Here is a 20,707-nt window from a genome sequence, read left to right as displayed (position 1 = left end):
TGGTTTTTCCCTTGTTTGATAAAAATCTGATAGGTATCTTAATTGTGCGGCTCTATAATAATTCTTAGTTTGGTAGTTGTAAGCCTCCTTGTTTGTACCATTCTGTTAATTTATCTAGTGCTATCCTTGGTTTCCCCCCTTTCCTTAAGAATTTCCTTATTATTTTCTTTAACTCCTTGAAGAATTTGTCTGTTAGGTGAATTGGTAATGACTGAAATAGGCATTGTATCCTTGGGAAAATGTTCATTTTAATACAGTTTATCCTTCCTATCAGTGTTAGTGGTAAGTCTTTCCAATGCTCTAAGTCGTCTTGTAATTTTTTCATTAATGGATGATAATTTAGTTTATAGAGATGGCCGAGATTTTTATTTAGTTGTATACCAAGATATCGCATTGTTTGCATTTGCCATCTAAATGGTGATTCTTTCTTAAACTTTGTGAAATCCACATTATTCATTGGCATTGCTTCACTTTTATTTGCGTTGATCTTGTACCCCGATACATCTCCATATTCCTTCAATTTCCTATGTAATTCTTTTATTGATATTTCTGGTTCTGTTAAGTATATTATAACATCATCTGCAAATAGACTGATTTTATATTCCTTCTCTTTTATTTTTATCCCTCATTTTATTTTCTGTTCTTATCAGTTCTGCTAGTGGTTCTATAGCTATCGCGAACAGTGAGGGAGATAGTGGACTTCCCTGCCTTGTTGATCTGCTTAGGTTAAATTGCTTTGATATATATCCATTTACTGTCACACTGTGTACAGGATTTAGCCCTTCTTCAAGGTATAAGCAAAAATCAGGCAGGCATCAGAATTATTGACTAGAGATTAAGGGGGGAAAATGGGAGGGGGAGGAGTCCAGACCTAACAGGAAAGGTGAGAATTGATTTTGGCTCCGTGAAAGAAAAAAGTGGGAAAATGGAAGAGCAGGAGAGAGAAAGTGAGAGAGACAGAGCTGGGGGGATGAAGATTGGGGGCCGGGGGGTGGGGGGTTGGTTTAACGGAAACTGGAGGTCATTATTAATGTATTTTGGTTGGAGGGCGCTCAGATGGAAGATGAGGTGTTGCTCCTCTATTATGCAGGTGGTCTCAGTCTGGCAGTGCACGAGAGAGGCATGTGGTGCTGGGGTTAAAGAGGAGCCATGAATAGTGGAGCAGGCATGAGGGATTGAATGGCCTCTCTGCTTCTGAATGTTATGTTCACCCCAATCTGGAGATGCCAAAATGTGGGTGCAAGTTTGCAGGATAAGGGGTTGAAGACTTAGCGATGAAATTTATTTATACATAGGCTTCTTAATCTTTCTTTCCTAGAAGGGATGTTTTAAGTTTATTTATCACATCACACCTGATACAGAGAGAAAGGTTCTTCTGCGGGTCATCACTAACATTTATACAGCTGGGGAAGAGCACAATTTATGAGTTTTAACTAAAAGAAAGATTGGTCAGTCCTGAGAAAGGGCAGCTTGATTGAACTATTGCAATGTTCATTCAGGACCCCAGTGGACGTGGAGAAGTAATTCTTTCAGCACGTTTTCCCGTTGATGAGCCTTCTTCCCGGTGGGAGGAGGGAGGAGAGAGTTATTTGGATTTGTGACGAGTCCTTCAATATGTTGGCTGCCTTTCCAGGTTTTCCTGGTTGAGATGGATTTTTGAAGCCGAGTTGAGAGATTGATGAGGGGTGTGTCAGGCTTGCTGGCACTTTTGGCCTCTATCGGCTTTATTTCAGATTCCCACCCTGCAAGATAGTTTTCTTTCTTTCACGAAAGCTGTGCGGTCTCTTGGCCTTATAAAAGACCTTAATCTCCTGTCTTACAGTCTGCAGAAGGTAACGTTCTCTGTGACGTTATTAGGTTGCATAGCAACTAATAGTGGAGCCATTGACACGGAGACCTCGCATTACTTCTGTTGATTTGGATCACTCTTGATTTGAGGCTCGCTTTTTTCACCATCAATCACTGCTGCTAATTTGGCTGAAAATAACACCTTTATTTTCCATCAGTGTTAAGCATTGATGGTATTTCCACAGTTAAGAATTCATGTATGGCGTGTGTTCAGTTGGTGAAAGGGATAATGCATCAAAAGAATTGGATTCCTGGTGATTAAGTGGATTCAATCGGCTGGAGAATATCGAGAAAAAGGAAAAAAAACCATCAGTTTGTTCCCAGAGCCAAACACAGATGGCGGCTAATGGGTATGACTGTACAGCAGCCAACGTGACTGAGATGAATAGATAAACAAGTGAAAGGCATTGTTTAACTTGAATTCCTTTGAAGAACATATCCAAAACAGACTGCGTTATCCAAATGCCATTCTGAATTATAGCGAAGGAATTTTTATCCCAGCTATCTTGGTCTCAGCACTGACTGTTGTTAGCACTCTTGATGCTTGCTCTTTGTGGGTTCAACTTCACCTTCGGAGTCTTGGCCACAGTGAAGTATTGAGTGAATATTACCCACCTTCAGGTGCAAAACAACATGATAGGCTGCAGACGCTGTGATTGTAGAAACGCTGGAGGAACTCAACCGGTCTTTCCATCATCTGTAGATGACCAAGAGATATCGCCGACATTTCGGGCCTGAGCCCTTCTTCAAGGAAAAATCAGAAAACGCAGAAGCCGGATAGACCAGAAACAACGGGGAGGAATCCAGACCAACAAAAGGAGTTAATTGGATGAATGGGTAGAATTTATCCTGTCTGTACGGAGACAGGGAATGGAGAGATGATGGAGGAAGAAGGGGATGGGTTTTTAAAAATAAAACCAGAGAAATCAACATTAATGCTATCCGGTTGGAGGTTGCCCAGTTGGAAGATGAAGTGTTGTTCCTCCATTTGATGGGTGGTCTCAATCTGGCAGTGCACGAGACCATGGACACTTATGTCAGCAAGGGAATATGTGTCTAGTGGCGTGATCATGTAGTAGGTGGTGGAAATGGGGAAGGAGAATGTGTTGGTTGCAGAGGCTGGTGGGGCAGTAGGTGAGGACAAGAGGAATCTTGTCCTTGTTGCGCGTGGTGGTGGAGGGGTCCAGGGCAGATGTGCAGGTAATGCCTTTTGGATGAGTTGCTACTATCTCAGATGGGTCAGTTGACATTGGTATTATTTTGTCGATGATAGCAGTGAATTACCTCTGATGGCCATGCCAATATTTACCCCTTTCTCAACATCACAGACAGGTAAAACCTTAGAAGTACGAACTCAAACCCCTGATCTTTGCTAAAGCCTTGCAATTATTTAGATTGGCAATTATAATATTGATGATTGTGAAAGATTCGTAAATTGGCTGCTATGTTTCCTACACTATACCTCAAAATGGACGACATTTATTGTGAAGTTCCACAAGACATCTTGTCATAAAAAGCATTAATTAATACATCTTCCTTTCTTTACCAGGTTCAGGTCTTGTTGCTTCACCAATAATCAGGTGGTGCCAGCACTCCTTATTTGAAATATTTATATGGTTACACAACCTCTTTGAGCTCTTTAAAATGTTTTGGAGAATATGCTTGCATATGTGTAAATCAGAGATAAGAACATGGAACATTACAGCAACGAACAGGCCCTTTGTCCCACGATGTTGTGCTAACCCATCTTACACCTACAACTCGAGCCCAGTGGTTCTCAACCTTTTTCTTTCCCCTCACATACCACTTTAATTAAGCCCTATGCTATCGGTGCTCTGTGATTGGTAAGGGATTGTGAGTGGGAAGGGAAGGTTGAGAATCACTGCTCTCAGCCCAATTGTTACTGAAATATTTTGCTTGAGAAAAATTGTCATTGGCCCATTTTTTTTTTGGAGTTATGAAACTTTGCACATAACGAGTCAATTAGAGATGATTAAAACAGTGGTTTTCAACCTTTTTCTTTCCACCCACATACCACCTTAAGCAATCCCTTACTAATCACAGAGCACCGATGACAGAGGGAAAACTTAAAGTGGTATATGAGTGGAAAGAAAAAGGTTGAAAACCACTGATCTAGACCTATAACTCTCTAGTGTTCTAATATCCACGTGCCTTGCTATGAGCCTTTTGAACATCTCTATGGTACCAGCCTCCACCACCTCCCCTCCAATGCATGCCAGGCACCCATCAATCTGTGTGGTGGAAAAAAACAACTTACCTCTGACATCTTCCCTAAGTGTTCACCCACTCACCTCTGCCATTTGACAATTTATTGTCAAGATTCATTATTTTACAGCTATAAAATTAAATAATTTAGCACGGGAAGTAAGAGAAAGTCTGCGGTTCATTGACCATTCAGAAATCAGTTGGCAGAGTGGACAAAGTTGTCCTTGAGCCACTAGGTGTTCGTGTTCAGGCTCCTGTATCTCCTGAGTCATACAGGATGGGGTGGATGGTTAGAAAACAAAAGGATGCCAGTGCTGGAAATGGCATAAATTGTAATGTTCCATATTCCTGTCTTTGCCAATTTTACCTAGAAGCCTATGATTTCTGCCACAGATTAGAAGTTAAACAGTAACGCCCAGAAGCCGTGGAATTCACAAGACTCTGAGAAGGTATTTTGCAGGGTGTATTTGTCCTTACTCCAGGGTCATCAATGCTGATGTTGCCTCTTTGCAGATTTTACTTCTTGAAAACAGAACATTGGAGCTAGATGGGCAGAAGAACAAATGTGCCAACGAATATGAGATGGCTAGGAATCGTCTGAAGGCGCTGGAGAAAAATCATCAGGAGCTGGCTGATGAATACATTGTCCTGAAGAGCAATTATATGGTGCTAAGTAAACAGCATGAAAATGAGGTGATGGAACTTAATGAGTAAAAAAGCCTAAGCACTGTGTCTGAAGTACCCAGTTTGAGCAGATTTTTGTCAGCTGAGAAAAACACTCTTAACATTTATGTTTTTTTAACACAACAGCTGCATTCCAGGAAATTATTCCCAATTTCCCAGAACACAGTCTGAATAAAAAGATCAGAATGGGAATAAGGACTCATTCCCATTCTGACATTTTACCTCCTCAACCCCAAGTTATTTTCATGGATCCAACGGGCCAACGAAAAGAACGTCCAGCCTCCTTAAATACCGCACTCTGTCTAAACTCACAGTGTGATACGGGTATTTGGAGTTTTGGTCGTTCCTGTGTGGACAGCCACTCCTGAAAGGTCAGGTAACACTTCAGAACAGAAACATCACACAAGTTCTATGCTTAAAAAAAATAAATGATTTTCATTTACCAGAAAATAGTGATACTAAGAAGGATTGTCTCAGACAATTTTCTTTTTTCTTTTCCATTGTAATTAGTTTATCTTTTGGAAAAAATAGCCTCTGTCTTGGATGATTTATTTCCCCCCCGTTGCTAGAGGCTATCCCATCCAAGTCTGAAGCAGTCCCTGATGTTGATCCTAAGCGTTTGTGAACCTAAAATCTAAAAGCGTGGAGATACGGAAATTTACAAAAAATTACGGCAGTATAAGTCTGAAAATCCGGACTGCTCGGGGATTGGGCTGGTCCGGATTTTCCCAATTCTCGGGCAGTACTTTAAAAATTCCAAGTTAAGGAGGAATGAAGAAGAAATCATGAATCATTAATCAAAAAAAATAAAGTCAACAAGCATGAACGATCGTGCACAAAAGCCAGCTAAATTTGAAACGATTGAGTTTTTCAAAAATCCAGATTCTCGGGTGGACCGGATTTCTGGCATCGGACTTTTGGACTTCTCCTGTAAATAGCAGATGTGATGAAAAGTTTAATGGTAAAGTTTTTTGAAAGGTTTTGTACATGAAGTAAAGTGCTTAAAAGGACAACAAAACTTCTAAAATATCAGAAAAGTATATAAAGCCAATTAAAGTTTTAAAAACCAATTATTAAACAGGAAGAAAAGTTTAAGGAAGAACAATTGAAATTTGAAATTGTAATTTAAATATCAGATACAGGGCTGTTTAAAAAAAAACTTTAGTAAGTCAAGTTTATTTTCATCTGATTGTGCAAGTACAATCTGAAGAAACAGTGTTCTTCAGTCTTCAGTGCAAAACACGCAAACGCACAACCAGGCGTAACAAACATATGAAGGACAAGTAGTTCATCTATACAGATAAATAAATAAACACTGTTTCATGGATATGAGAGTCTCAAAGGGTGACTGAGCAGTTCCTTTGGTCGTTCAACATTCTCACTGCCCATGGGAAGAAGCTGTTCCTCAGCCTGGTGGCGATGGCTCTGATACTCCTGTATCTCTTCCTTGAAGGGAGCAGCTGAAAGATGCTGTGTGCAGGGTGGAGGGGGTCCTGAATGATTTTACACACCCTCTTCAGACATTGATCATGGAAGACCACGTTGATGAAGGGGAGGGAGATAGAGTATAATTTAAATTTGAAATGTTCATTTTTATTCTGGAGAAGATACCATTAAAAATTACCATTGTTTTTCACTCCAGGAGGTTTTGATAGATGGAGCTGATCATGAACAATGTCTTTATTTTGTAATAGGTTGCAAAAAATGCTGAGCTGAGCATGGAACTCCTGAAGTTGGCCAATTCCAGGAATTCCCTGCTCAGGGAACAGGACGAGTATGCGAAATCAAGAGCCATTTATGACGAAGCTGCCAGGGACCTAAGCCGAGTGAAAGATCTTGTGGCCAGGCTCAGCAGCCAGAAGGTGAAGGTAACTTCTTTGGTCAGAACGTGCTTATATTGTACTCATTAGGATGCCCTTGCCCACTCATTCTTCCACTCAGATATCTTTGGCTTGGCTTCGCGGACGAAGATTTATGGAGGGGGTAAAAAGTCCACGTCAGCTGCAGACTCGTTTGTGGCTGACAAGTCCGATGCGGGACAGGCAGACACAATTGCAGCGGTTGCAGGGGAAAATTGGTTGGTTGGGGATGGGTGTTGGGTTTTTCCTCCTTTGCCTTTTGTCAGTGAGGTAGGCTCTGCGGTCTTCTTCAAAGGAGGTTGCTGCCCGCCAAACTGTGATATCCACTCAGATATAAAGACTGCACAAATACCACAAGCTTCTGTGGTGGGGAGGGTGGGGGGGGGGGGAGTGGAACTCATTGTATACAATAAAACCACTGGTATCTGACACCTATAGGTATTGGTAGATGCCATATAGGTGCATTTTCCAGTGGCTTGAGACTTCCTCTTACAAAGCCTAACTTATACACCTTCACTAAAAATAAACAATTTAAAAGACAAAAATACTATACTTTACTTACACTGAACAAACTTCACTTGCATGAATATATAAACCTTAAAGCATTTTACTTTCTTTTCAGTTGCATTTTTTAAAAACATTTAACCATTGCTGCGTCTGCAGATTCCTCTCCCTCCACGAAGCCGCCCGAAAGACGAACAATAAGATTATAGATAATTAACTCCCTCTCCAAGTTCACAGATAAAGCCTCTGACTGGGGTGACTCTTACTAAGCAGGGATATAAGGAGACACTTTAAGAGAGTCACCCCAACGGCGAGCGGCATCAACCAGCTCTTCATCCTGGGCGACACCATTTCTGTTTCACACAACTGTATCAAACAGCTGTTACAAGCAAAGGATGACCAAGGCACTGTGCTGGCTGAATATTTGCTCCCATCTTCACCATTTACTTTTACAATTTTAAACACATATATTTTACCTATTATTTTACTCATTCATTTAAATTTAAAAAATTTTTTGCCGGTTGCTTGAATTCCCGATATCAGGGGTTTTACTGTATTGGCATTTGCAGCCTTTCTTTTTGCAAAGAATCTATGCTTAGATCTTCAAAGATGTAAGGGTTACAGAGCCACGCAGCACAGAATGGGCGACAGAGTTGGCGTAACAGTTAGCGCAATGCCTTTACAGCGCTAGCGATTGGGACTGGGGTTTAAATCTCTCGATGTCTGTAAAGAGTTTGTACATTCTCCCCGTGTCTGCGTGGATTTTCCCTAGAGGCTTTGGTTTCCTCGGTTCAAAACGTACCCAGGTTGTAGGTTAATTGGGTGGCATGGGCTCATGGGTCCAAATGGCCTGTTGCAGTGCTGCATGTCTAAATTTAAGATTTAAAAAATTCAGAAACAGGCCTTTTGGCCCATCATTGTCTATGCAAGCTATCAATTCCAATTATCAACATTAGGTCTGAGGCTTACTATGCCTTGATGATTCTTGTCTAGTGTTGTGAGTGTTCTGTCTGCATTCCAGATTTCAATTACTCACTGGGAGAAAATAATTCTTGCAGTCCCCTCTAAAACAGGTTCTAATGTGAGACAATCATGGTCCTGTTTGCTGGTTCCCAAAAGCCAGTCCCCTGCAGCTTGTGGTCTGGTGTGAGGCTAAGCCCTATGCTGGACTGCTGCTGTCTAGGGTCCTCTCCCAGGCTTCTGCTTGGTTGTTCTTCCTCTCTGTTGCCCTGCACCAGTTTGCTGCCCACTACTCAATAGAGAATTGTGTTCAATTCAGGACACCTCATGAAAGGAAGGATGTGGAAGCTATGGAGAGGGGATGTTGCCTGGATTGGAAAACAAGACTTATGAGACAAGGTTAGCAGAGCTGGGACTTTTCTCTTTGAAGCGAAGAAGGATGAGAAGTGACTTAATAGAGGTCTACAACACACATGTCAAACTCAGGCCCGCGGGCCAAATTTGGCCCGTGATATAATTATATTTGGCCTGCAAAATCATATCAAATATGTATTAGAGCTGGCCCGCTGGCCGCCGCGCCAGTGTAGCGCATGCACAGCTAATACTACAAATCCCAGAATGCTTTGCAAATGCATTGGCGTCAGCCCACTAATCGCCCCCACCTCCTCTGTTTACTTTCATTAGCATCTGCAACCTGTCGCGTAACTCACGTGTAATAAACCCCTTACAAAAAATGGTCAAACGAAAGACAGAAAACAGGACCTTTCAAGACAGGTGGGAGACAGACTATATGTTGATCATTTTAAAAGACAAACCTGTTTGTCATTGAAGCAAGTTGTTATTTTTTTGACTTGTTGGCTTGTGAAAAAAAAACATTTAAAAGGAGCTTAAAGGCTATAGAGAAATATTATTTATTGAATATTTTATTTCTCATTTGTTAATGTTTCTTCTGGAAAGAGTTTAACCAAAACTATTATTTAACATTTATTTTAATAAGAAAAAGTTTAACATTACATATGTTGAAAGAAGAGAAAACATGCAGATGTTGTTGAAAATTTTCAATAAATATTTAGTTTGGCCCACGACTTAGCCCAAGTTTTTAATTTTGGCCCTCTGTGAATTTGAGTTTGACACCCCTGTTCTATGTTAACTCTTGAGGTCTGGGCTGCTGAACATGGACACCCGGTACTGCAACTATTTAATTACTTTTCTTCACACCTGAAAAACAGCTTATAACACATGCATGCACTTTCCCGTGTCTCAATCTTTCTGAATTCATTGCACAAAGACCAATGTTATGCACGGTAGAAATGCCACCAAGGTAAGTGGGATGGTGGGCTGTGAAGAGGAAGCAGGCTTTCAAGGCAATTCAGACAAGTTGAGTGAGTGGGATTCCTATCCAGGGTTGTGAGTGTTCTCCCTGTATACAAGATTTCAATCACCCTCTGGGAGAGAAGAATTCCTCTAATCCCCTCTAGGACTGGCAATCGCAGTGAAACATGGATGAATGTGGCATGAAAAGTGGAAAGTTGGAGAATTGTTTAAGAGGTGATAGATTGGGAAGTGTTGATGTATCCCAGGAAATACGTACATGCAGCAAACATGTAAGAATGCAAATTTTATGTTGGCTTTCATTGAGAGAGATATTGAATACAGGACTATGTTGTTGCATGACAATTATAGAGAGCCTTAAAAAAGTCATACCTGGAGTATTGATGATTTTGCCATCGAAGGAGTGCACAGAAGTTTTTCCAGATGGATTCCTGAGAGGTCATGATTGTAGTGTGAAGGGAGACTGAGTCCTCCAGAGTTTTGATGAACAAGAGGTTTGCTCACTAAAACAATTCTGACAGATTGGATGCAGAGAATATGCTTCCACTGTCTGCAGCTGGAATCCAGAACCAATGGTCACTGTCTTAAGAGATGGGGTATTTAGGGTTGGGATCAAGATAACTCTCTTCACTCAGAGGCAGTGCACTGTGGAATTCTCAGCTACAGAGAAGAGGAGATGGAAACTAGCTGAGTATATCCGAGAAAGGAGTTTATGGATACAAAGGGAATCATGGGAAAAAAGGTGGGGACTTGACGTTGAGCCAGAGTGGTTGTAGAACCACTGCCTCCCAGCACCCAGAGATCTGGGTTCAATTCTCATCTTGGGTGCTATCTGTGTGGAATTTCCATGTTCTCCCTAAGGCCAGTCAAGCCCATCTCCTCCCCCATCTGAGTACACTGGTTTCCTCTCACATCCCTAAAGTATGTGAAGTGCTTGGTAAATTGGCCACTAGGTTCTCCAGCTGTGAGGCAGCTGCATTAACTGCTATCTAAACATGTCTAAACCTTTTCTCCCTCATATTTTCTATCTTCCACAAATACACCATATACATTAAATTTAGACATTTATTACGGGCCCTTTCGGCCCATGTTCCTGTGCCCAAATAAGTTACAACCCCATACATTTTGAACGACGGGAGGAAACTGGAGTGCTCGGCAGAAACCCACCCAGACACGAGGAGAATGTACAAATTCATTACAGACAGCACCAGATTAGAACCCTGCAATAGTTGCGCTAACCACACTGCCCAATTAAAAGTTTTAACAAATACCATCGGGTAAACTTTGTGGACACCAGACTACTCTTTTGAGAGAATAGTGAGTTCCCCAGCCTGTTCAATCTTTCCTGATAGTTCTGGTACCATTCCAGTAAATCTTTATTTCATCTTCAGTGCCTCAAGAGGCCTTTTATAATGCAGAGAGCAGAGCTATTCATAGTTATAATTGTAATGAAACAATAGTCAGTTTGTAGCAACTTAACAGTTTCAGTCAAAATTACAAATGTCACACCTTGGTGAACTCTCCGTTCTAAGATGAAGATGCTATAGGATTCCACTGAAGATTTTGAAAATTTCTGCAGTTGTGTTTGACCATAAATGTTCTCAGCCAATCAGTTGTATTTTAGTTAGTTGTCTAACAATGATGTTAATCAGTTTGCCTTCACATCTACGGAACATGAAGACTGAAGAGGTTACTGAATATGAGCGTGCAATGATTGAGAGAAATTTAAGTGTTATTTGAAATGTGTTAAAATGCATAATTTTACTTCATCCACAGCTGCCTTTGCATGAATTCTTGTGTTAAAATGTGACCATTTCACTTTAAGGTTGACTAGTTGATGAGTTATTGTCATACACATTGTACAATGTACTTATGCGTGGAAATTCTTGCTGCAGACATACAGGTACTGGGAAAGAAAAAACTATAATAGTGAACTAATTTAATTAATTGAAAGGAGATAAGTTAGATATAAATATTCATCGTAACTATATTGCAAAAGAAGTCACTTCTATCATGCAAACAGTCCTTTTGTGACTTAAATTTAAATTTAAGTAACAGGTCCTTTTGGCACATGAGCCCATGCCACCCATTCCACCCAGTTGTACATTTTGAAGGATACGATGAAACTGGAGCACCCGAAGGAAACCCAGGCAGATGTGGGTTGAACGTATAAAATCCTTACAGACAGTACCGGATTCAAACCCTGGCCGCTGGTGCCGTAACAGCATTGCGTGAACTGCTACACAAACCTTACCGCTCTGTGATGCTAGAACAGTCCTAGTTGGTGTACCAAGGGGAGGTTCAAGAGACTGATAGCTACTGGAAAGAAACTGTCCTTGAACATAGATGTGCTGGTTCTCAGGCTTCTGCACCTTCAGTGACGAGAGGTTGTGACCAGGCCGGTGGAGGTCCTTTATGATGTTGGCTGGCTTCTGAAGGCAGCACCGCACGTGGATGTCTGAAGAGGATGGGAGGTCAGAGCCTGTGATAAACGTGGCTATGTTTGCTGCCTTCTGCATTCCAGGGCAGTCGAACTTCCAAACCAGGCTGTGATGCAACCAGATAGGACACTTGTCTTCCCACAGTGCATAAGTAGAAGCTTGCTCCAATAGACATACAGAATAGCAACTTGTTTCCAGATGAAATCAGAATAGATTTAAAAGAAAGCAAACCATTTGAATAATGATTATAGACTGCAGCTTTTATATGTTCACATTATAAAAACATGAAAAGCTGGAGCTGACTTAACAACATCAACGGAGGCAGAATCAGATAACATTTGAAGCCATTGACATTTCATCAGAACTCATCACTCGGAAACTTAAATTTTGTCCCTCTCCACAGATGCTGCACAAACCACTCGGCCTTTTTCATTGCAAATGTACAGTATCTGTGCTCGTCTGGTTTAATATTCTTAACGATCAATCATAAAACCTTTCTGAATTTAAAGTCATATTGAGTAAAGGAGGTAAACGAAAGGCTTTATCCTTCAAGCTGTCGTCAGACTTGTGTGGAATAAGATACACTGTCATCAAAGCTCACCGTGGGGCAGTTCCCTCTCAAGCTCAGGGAAAATTGGCTTTGCATGACCCTTTCAAGTGCCACGATTCGTCAAGAAATTAGCACATATTAGTATCCTCTTCACCAATAAAAAAAAACAAACAGAAATTGAGAAGATGTTAACAAATCCAGAAATATTTAAGTCACTTAGCTGCATGAGAGACATTATGGGCGACCCAGAAGTGAAGGAAATTGTTGGCACGTAGCGATAATCTTGTACTGCCTCAGAGGAACCTTAAATTATCACTGGCAACCTGATCCTGAGGGGCGAAATAAGTTTTAAAATGTGCTTGTTTAAAATTTAATAATTGAGTATGATGGAAGGCCCTTCCGGCCCAATTACACCAAATTAGCCTACCAAGTTTTGATCAGTGGGAGGAAATTGGAGCACCTATGCTGGTCACGGGGAGAATGTACAAACTCCTCACAAAAAAACGGCAGATTCAAACTCGGGTCGCTGGCGCTGTAACTGCATCGCGCTAACCGCCGTGCTAACAATGCCTGGCATACTTGGTACAAACAGGTCAATATGATGGTGTGAAAAGTGAAGGGAGTTTGGAAAAAAGTGACTGTGAAAATATATTATATTCAGCATAAGGTACAGTGTAAATTACCTTTGGAATCTGGCTTTGTTTGACTTGCGCATTCTCATTGTTTCAAACGGATGTTGCAACAGCCTTATCAATTTCACACAAACTACTTTGAGAATATATTTTGAGGTGTGGCGTGGTGCTGAAGACTGATGGTTTTACCTTAGTTGTTAGGTGACCAGGATCAGATGAAAGATCAAGAGAAACAGCAAAATGCAATGGAAGAACAAATGTAAGTGTGTCACCAATGGTGAGATGAGATGAGATAGTCTGTATACATAGTTCATTAATGATATTGGTTGATAGTCTGCTGTTATTTACACCAAGCATTTAATCTTCCCAAGTTTGGAGATCCCTCACATTGGAAATATGTGGGATTTGTGTTGTTTTTATTTTCTCTTGACATCTCCGCCTGGAAGTGCACTACAGTATAATCCCTGTTATCTGGAATTCAAGCAACTGGCCAAAAAAAAATCAGATTATAAATAGGTAATTAAATTTCTTAATTGGCACCCCCTAGCAATTAGTTTGCTAACCATGCAACACCCGATCTCAAGCAACCAGAAAATTCACTTAATGGGCATCTACCAATCCCCACTACTCGGGGTTTTAGATCTCTCTGGTTTCTGCCAAGGTCGAGATTCAGTGACCTCCACCTGATCAGGGAATCTGTGATCTATGCCTTGGTGTAGATAGTGAGCAGTGTATCAATAAACTAAATATGGTTTGAGGAGATGGTGGGTGGGGGGGGGGGGGGAGGGAGGACTTTAACATTGTTTTCTGTCTATTATTGTGTGACTCCTTCATTATCAGACTATGCTTGCCTGTAAGGTTGATATCTACTCGTGAGACTGGCCAATAAGGAGATTTAGTTAGTTGCGGTATAATTGCCTGCAAGCCTTTAATGGACGGTGTGATGAACTTAACTTCTAACTGTGACATCTGCTTTAGTGTAAAGACGGGCAAAGAACTTCAAGAGGCCAAAAGAGCTATTCGAAATACGCAGCACGAACTGGCAGAGCAGACAGTGGTGAGTCACTGAAGAGTTAACAAATCCTTTTTTATTTCCATCTACTCCATGGGCATCTCAGTGAGCGATGTGATCGATATTCGGGCATTTCGTGAACTTGTACACTTTTAAATGGTTTGTGTTGTATGGTTTTTGCAGAGGAGATTTTTCCACTTGTGGATAAGTACAAAATGAGTTGCTTTTGAATGTAGAAACGGATTATAAGCTCAGTAAAACCAATTGCTTTTCTGACAGGATGGTAACATGTTGACCTTGCCACCTCCTGACCCATGTAGTTGCCAGTGATGAGGTGAGCTAATGTGGTAGGAGACAGGGTGCATCATAAACATTGGCATGGTCATGATGGGCTGATCGGCCCATTCCTGTACATTCTAATACAACTGTGGTCTCTGCCTCAGTGCTGCTGGGAGAGATGCCACCAAATTTATTGTTTTACGGCAGCATCACAGTACAAACAATTACATCAATCACATTACAAAATAAATAAAAATAGAGCAAGAAAATAAAAAATCAAAGTAAGGCAGTCTCTGTTGTTCATTGTTCATTCAAGAATCTGATGGCAAAGAGGATGAAGCTGTCCTTGTCCAGCTGGGTGCTCGCCTTCAGGCTCCTGCACCATTTTCCTGATGGTAGCAGAGTGAAGAGGCCAAGGCCTAGGTGGCGGAGTCCTTGAGGATAGAAGCTGCTTTCTTAAGACATCCCCTCTTGTCGATGCCCTCAATGGAGTGGAGTGAGGTGCAGTGCCCGTGATGGCACAGGTCGAGTTAACAACCCTCTAAAGTTTTTTCCTGTCCTAAACGTTGGCACTTCCATACAGGTAGTGATGCAACCAGGCATAATGCTCTCCATGGTACACTGTAGAAGTTTTCGAGTCTTCGGTGACGTACCGAATCTCCTCAAACTCCTCACAAAATGTAATCTTTGGGATTGGATCAACATGGATGCTCCAGGGCAGATCCTCAGAGATGTTGACACCCAGGAATTTGAAGTTCTCCACTACTGACCCCTCTGTGAGGACTGGTTCAAGTTCCTCAGATTTCCTCCTGAAGTCCACAATCGTCTCCTTGATTTTGTTAATGTTGAGTGCAAGGTGGTTGTTGTGACACCACTCAGCCAGCCGATCCATCTCCCTCCTGTACGCTTCCTCATTTCCGCCTGTGATTCTGCTGACAATCATGGCATAATTGGCAAATTTGCTATAGCATTTGGATTGTGCCTGGCCGCACAGTCATGGCTAAGAACACATCCTTGAGGTGCACCTGTGTTGATCGTCAGTGAGGAAGAAATATTGTTTCCAATCCATATTGACCGTGGTCTTCCAATGAGGAAGTCAAGGAACCATTTGCGGGGTGGGGGTGGGAGTGGAGAGGCCCAGGATTTGGAGCTTGCTGACCAGCACTGAGGGAATAATGGTGTTGAAGGCTGGGCTGTAGTCGATGAAAGTATTTGTTGTTTAGGTGATCCAGAGCTGAGTGGAAGGGCAGTGATATTGAATGAATCTACATTTTGGAAAATGATTTGAAAGTCATGGAAAGATGGCACTTCCATGCCATGGCTTTTGATGCAATAGCAAATGCCTCCTCATTCTACACGTGTTAAATCGTAGAGTAAATGGGAAGGACCAATTTCCAGCAGCATAAGGGTTCAACATCACGAGGTATAGTTGTAACGAGTAGAATGGAAAAATATTCTTGCCGAGAGGACGGGAAAGGTCTGGAAGCATGATAGAAGCAGAATTTTCATCAAATTTACAACATAACTTGGACTTACAGTAGAGTGTGCAAAGATGTGGCCTTGCTGTGAGCAGGAAGGATGCGTTAAATGGTTTCTTTATCTTGTACTTGTTCTGTTATTCATTCTGGTAAATTTCTTCCCTCAGAGGCTGGAGAGAATTCCCAGCCCCTGAGGGTGGTGGGGGCCAGATCATATGATGCATTCCAGGCAGAAGTAGCTAAATACTTGAAAGATCGAGGAGTTGATTTGGAACTGGGACAAATGAAGAATTTAGGCCAACATAGATCAGCCGTTATCATAATGAATGGCAGGGCTTGGCCTGCTTCTTTCTTCTGGTGTTCTGTGTTCCCATCAAACTGAGAACAGAACTCAACTGGGTTGTGTTTTATTTTCAGGATAAGAATTTATTGTCACGAACGTCATGGAAATCATTGCTTTGCGGCAGGTGCAAATATTAATTCCAAGTGACTATCTTTCTTCTTTGGCTTGGCTTCGCGGACGAAGATTTATGGAGGGGGTAAAAAGTTCACGTCAGCTGCAGGCTCGTTTGTGGCTGACAAGTCCGATGCGGGACAGGCAGACACGGTTGCAGCGGAAAATTGGTTGGTTGGGGTTGGGTTTTTCCTCCTTTGTCTTTTGTCAGTGAGGTGGGCTCTGCGGTCTTCTTCAAAGGAGGTTGCTGCCCGCCAAACTGTGAGGCGCCAAGATGCACGGTTTGAGGCGATATCAGCCCACTGGCGGTGGTCAATGTGGCAGGCACCAAGAGATTTCTTTAGGCAGTCCTTGTACCTCTTCTTTGGTGCACCTCTGTCTCGGTGGCCAGTGGAGAGCTCGCCATATAACATGATCTTGGGAAGGCGATGGTCCTCCATTCTGGAGACGTGACCCACCCAGCGCAGCTGGATCTTCAGCAGCGTGGATTCGATGCTGTCGGCCTCTGCCATCTCGAGTACTTCGACGTTAGGGATGAAAGCGCTCCAATGGATGTTGAGGATGGAGCGGAGACAACGCTGGTGGAAGCGTTCTAGGAGCCGTAGGTGATGCCGGTAGAGGACCCATGATTCGGAGCCGAACAGGAGTGTGGGTATGACAACGGCTCTGTATACGCTTATCTTTGTGAGGTTTTTCAGTTGGTTGTTTTTCCAGACTCTTTTGTGTAGTCTTCCAAAGGCGCTATTTGCCTTGGCGAGTCTGTTGTCTATCTCATTGTCGAAATTACATTAAAAAAAAGTGCAAAAAGAAGATAAGTGAGGTGGTGTCTGTTGTCCATTGTCCATTCAGAAACCTTATGACAGAGGGGAAGAAGCTGTTGGGTGTTTGTCTTCAGGATCCTGTACCTCCTTCCTGTTGGCAGCAGAGTGAAGAGAGCATAGCCTGGGAGTTGGGGGTTCTTGAAGATCAAGGCTGCTTTATATTTATATTTAAAACTGAGAAATCTCGTTCATTTGGTTGTACCTTTCTGATCTCCAATAGGCCTTGCTCTGTTCCCAGAGGCAACTGAAAGAGGTGGAAACTGAAAACTCTCAACTTCAGCTCCGCTTGAAAGAACTAAATGAAGAATACCGCATGCGACTTGTCCACTACATTGAAGACGTTACTGTAAGTAGTTAATTGAACACCGCAATTCTGTTATTCAAGCTTTCAAGATTTCCTGGTGCTGCTCGGTGACACAGCTAGTGGAGTTGCTGCCTTGGGGCTTGGTTCATTCCTGACCTCCAAAGCAGCCTGCGTCAAGAGTGCCTGTTTTCGCTGTGACAGCCTGGGTTTCCCAGAGGTGCCCTGCTTCCCTCCCGCACCCCAAAGATGTGAACGTTGTTAGTTTATTTGCTGGAGAGTGGAGTTGATAGGAATATTTAAGAAGTGGGTTGTGGGGAAAACTAATGGGGAATGGAATTGCACTGTGATTTGGCTTAGACCCAACAGGTTGAAATTCAATGTTATGAGGAAATATCGAAATGGTTGAAAGACAACTGACTGGGTGTTATTCCCAATTCTGTGCAAGGACCTTGTGGATAATTCAGTGAAACCTAGCAATGACGGCACTACATCTTCAACAGACCAGCCTCACCTGAAGAGGATTGTGGACAACATGCTCGAGGATATGCGAGCTGCGTACAGATCACGGGAAGAACAGTTGGCTACGGCAGCCAGAAATTACAAGAAAAGGATGCAGAGCGTGTTCAAGAAGCATGAAAAGCTCATGATCGCATACAGGTTAAAGATTATTTTGGCAAATTCTGGTCGTGACAATGCAGTGGTTCAACTGCCATCTCTGCTAATGTGTGATAGTGTGGCAAATTTAGAGACATTCATTTAGTTGGCTTTCTGTTCTGTTGAAGAGAATCAGAATTTATTGTCATGAACACGTCTGAAATTTGTTGTTTTGCAGAAGCATTCCAGTGCAAATACTGCCATAATATTACATTTAAAAATAAATAAAATAGTGCAAATATAGGATAAAGTGAGGTAGTGTCTGTGGTTCATTGTCCATTCAGAAATCTGATGGCAGTGTGGAAGAAATTGTCCTTGTGTCACAAGGACAATTGTCCTTAGGCTCCTGGACCTCCTTCCTGATGGCAGCGGACGCTTTGTTTTATGTCATGGAGGCTGGAGTCAACCATCCACAGTAACTTGCAGTCATTAACATGTTTGAGATTCTAACCTAGACCCAGTCTCAAGGTGAGAGAATATGAAACCAGTCTTTCAGAAGCGCAGCAGGGAGATCTTGATTTCTCAAAGCCGCTCTTCACCGCTGCAGCTTTATATACAGCATGCAAATGTTTGAAAATGAAGGCCGATAAGATCAAGCTTGCTGCTTCATCTGGTGTGAAGAATACTATTTTTGATCGAATCTGCTCTCAGATGGAAACAATTGGGAAAGTTGTTTGTAGTGAATCTGCCGAAAAATGTAAACAGATGGGGAAAAAGAATCTCCCCTTACATGGTGACTCTTTAAGATGCTGTCCTCTTTAACAAGGTTGAATCTACTGATTTCTGTGTTATGGTGCTGTTCTAATTTTCACTCTTCCTACTCTTCCAGACATTTTTTTATTGTCCTCTCATACTGATTGGATTATTTAAGTTGGGTGCATTTTACTGCTAATACAGAGTGCAGATAGATAGGGTTATTTCCCCATCAATCAATTGTGTTACCCACACAAGAAGTGCACCCAGAATGATTTTATGTTCATAGTTTGAATGCACTTGCTACCATTTTTCTGGGAAGATGGCAGAGGTTGATGTAATTGTTGCTTCCTCTCTTCTCCAAGTCATTTATATGCTTTACAAAATATTATGCTACTGAAAAGAATTAACCATGGCCATGATATAAGAACTGGAAGGGAGTGAAAATTGCAGAAATAATATTTTAAGTTGGGTTGGATGAACGGTAGGCTTTCCTGCAGAATATCATACCTGTAACTGGGTCCACTTTTTGGTTTGACACAGAATGCAGCGAGAACAGATTTTATCCTGGGGTAACAAGGATTTGGATCCTGGCTCCTCTGAAATAACTTTTGCAATCACTGACAGTGAACTCTTGAACAGTCAGAGTCAGGAGCTGAACCAGTTGCGTGAGAATAAGGCTCGTCTCGAAACTCAACTCCGAGATCTTCAGGAGAAGGTGAGAGGGCAGGAGAGATGAGAAAGGGAAGAAAGTCTTGCACTTAAAACAGGAGCCAATTCTATTTTTCATTCAGCTACATTTTGTATGTTTGAGCATGCAATTCAGATCATGCCAGTTGCACTGATCTTATTGCCATGTTCTACAGAGGCCAACAGTTGTATCTATAACTGTTCGCGAGCTGGTTCAAGGATGACATCAAGAAAAGTGATTACGACCTTGTAGCCATTATGAATGAATGTATCAGTGAAGAGAATTTTCATGGCTGAAAACATAGAACATTACAGCACAAGACAGGCCATTCAGCCCATGATGTTGTGCTGACCCATGTGAGCCTACTCCACAACTATCTAACTCCCTACCTCACACCCTAAACCCTCCATTTTCTTATATCCAGGTCCTTTGAAAGTCCCTCTTGTACCAGAATCCACCACCACCCCCAGCAATGCATTCCAGGCACCTATCTCTTTCTGAGTGGAAAAAAAACTTTCATTAGATATCTTCCCTAAACTTTCCTTTACTAACCTTAAACAGATGTCTTCTGGTATTGGCCTCTGTCATGATTCTAAATGATGTCATCTCCAAACTGATTGGTTCGTATCTGGGCACTGGGTAGGTGCATTCCCTTTACCCTTGGACCTCATTTTGCTGGCTTTAATACAGTGCTTGGAATGTAATCCAATACAATATACAGTAAAACCCTTGGCATCCAGCACCTATAGGGATTAATAGTGTTTTTTTTCTGGTTCCTTGAGACTCATCTTACATTGCCTAACTAATCCACCTGGATTAAAAATGAATAGTTCAAAAGAAAAAAATACTGTACTTACACTGAACAAACTTCACTTGCATCAACATTTTGACCTTAGAGCATTTTACTTTATTTTCAGTCACATTCTTTGAAAACATTTAACCGTCGCTGCATCTGCAGGTTTCTTCCCCACCCCTCCCCCCCACTTCCACAGAGCCACCCGAAAGACGAACAATAACATTATAGATAATTAAACCCCTTTCCCCAAAGTTTACAGTAAAGCCTCTGACAAGAGTGACTCTTATTAAGCACGGATAAGGAGAGACTTGAAAAGAGTCACCTTAACAGCGAGCGGCATCAAGCAGCTCTCCATCCTGGGCAACACCATTGTTGATTCACACAACTTTATTCAAATAGCTGCTATGAGCAAAGCCTGATCAAGGCCCTCCGCAGGCTGGATATTTGCAAAGGTTTATGTGTTAATTCAGAGAACATTCAATTTACAAT

At 41.9% G+C, this 20,707-nt stretch overlaps 1 protein-coding gene across 8 annotated transcripts in view; it reads left to right on the top strand.

Moving 5' to 3' along the window:
* Positions 1 to 20,707, top strand: part of LOC138746479 (coiled-coil domain-containing protein 78-like) — a 64,119-nt gene that overhangs the window by 33,557 nt on the left and 9,855 nt on the right. For 6 of the 8 annotated variants that reach the window (XM_069904671.1, XM_069904670.1, XM_069904677.1 and 3 more), the window contains 7 exons: positions 4,588 to 4,767; positions 6,453 to 6,626; positions 13,231 to 13,295; positions 14,015 to 14,093; positions 17,301 to 17,426; positions 17,830 to 18,041; positions 19,275 to 19,449. In XM_069904671.1, the coding sequence (XP_069760772.1) occupies positions 4,588 to 4,767; positions 6,453 to 6,626; positions 13,231 to 13,295; positions 14,015 to 14,093; positions 17,301 to 17,426; positions 17,830 to 18,041; positions 19,275 to 19,449 (1,011 nt within the window). The remainder of the gene's footprint in view (positions 1 to 4,587; positions 4,768 to 6,452; positions 6,627 to 13,230; positions 13,296 to 14,014; positions 14,094 to 17,300; positions 17,427 to 17,829; positions 18,042 to 19,274; positions 19,450 to 20,707) is intronic. The other 2 variants (XM_069904672.1, XM_069904673.1) reach the window with 2 other exon arrangements.

The sequence above is a fragment of the Narcine bancroftii genome, chromosome 12 (assembly GCF_036971445.1).
Source record: "Narcine bancroftii isolate sNarBan1 chromosome 12, sNarBan1.hap1, whole genome shotgun sequence".
NCBI classification, from domain to species: Eukaryota; Metazoa; Chordata; class Chondrichthyes; order Torpediniformes; family Narcinidae; genus Narcine; species Narcine bancroftii.
The sequence above is the reverse complement of the archived record's forward strand: the minus strand, read 5'-3'. Positions and strand labels throughout refer to the sequence as shown.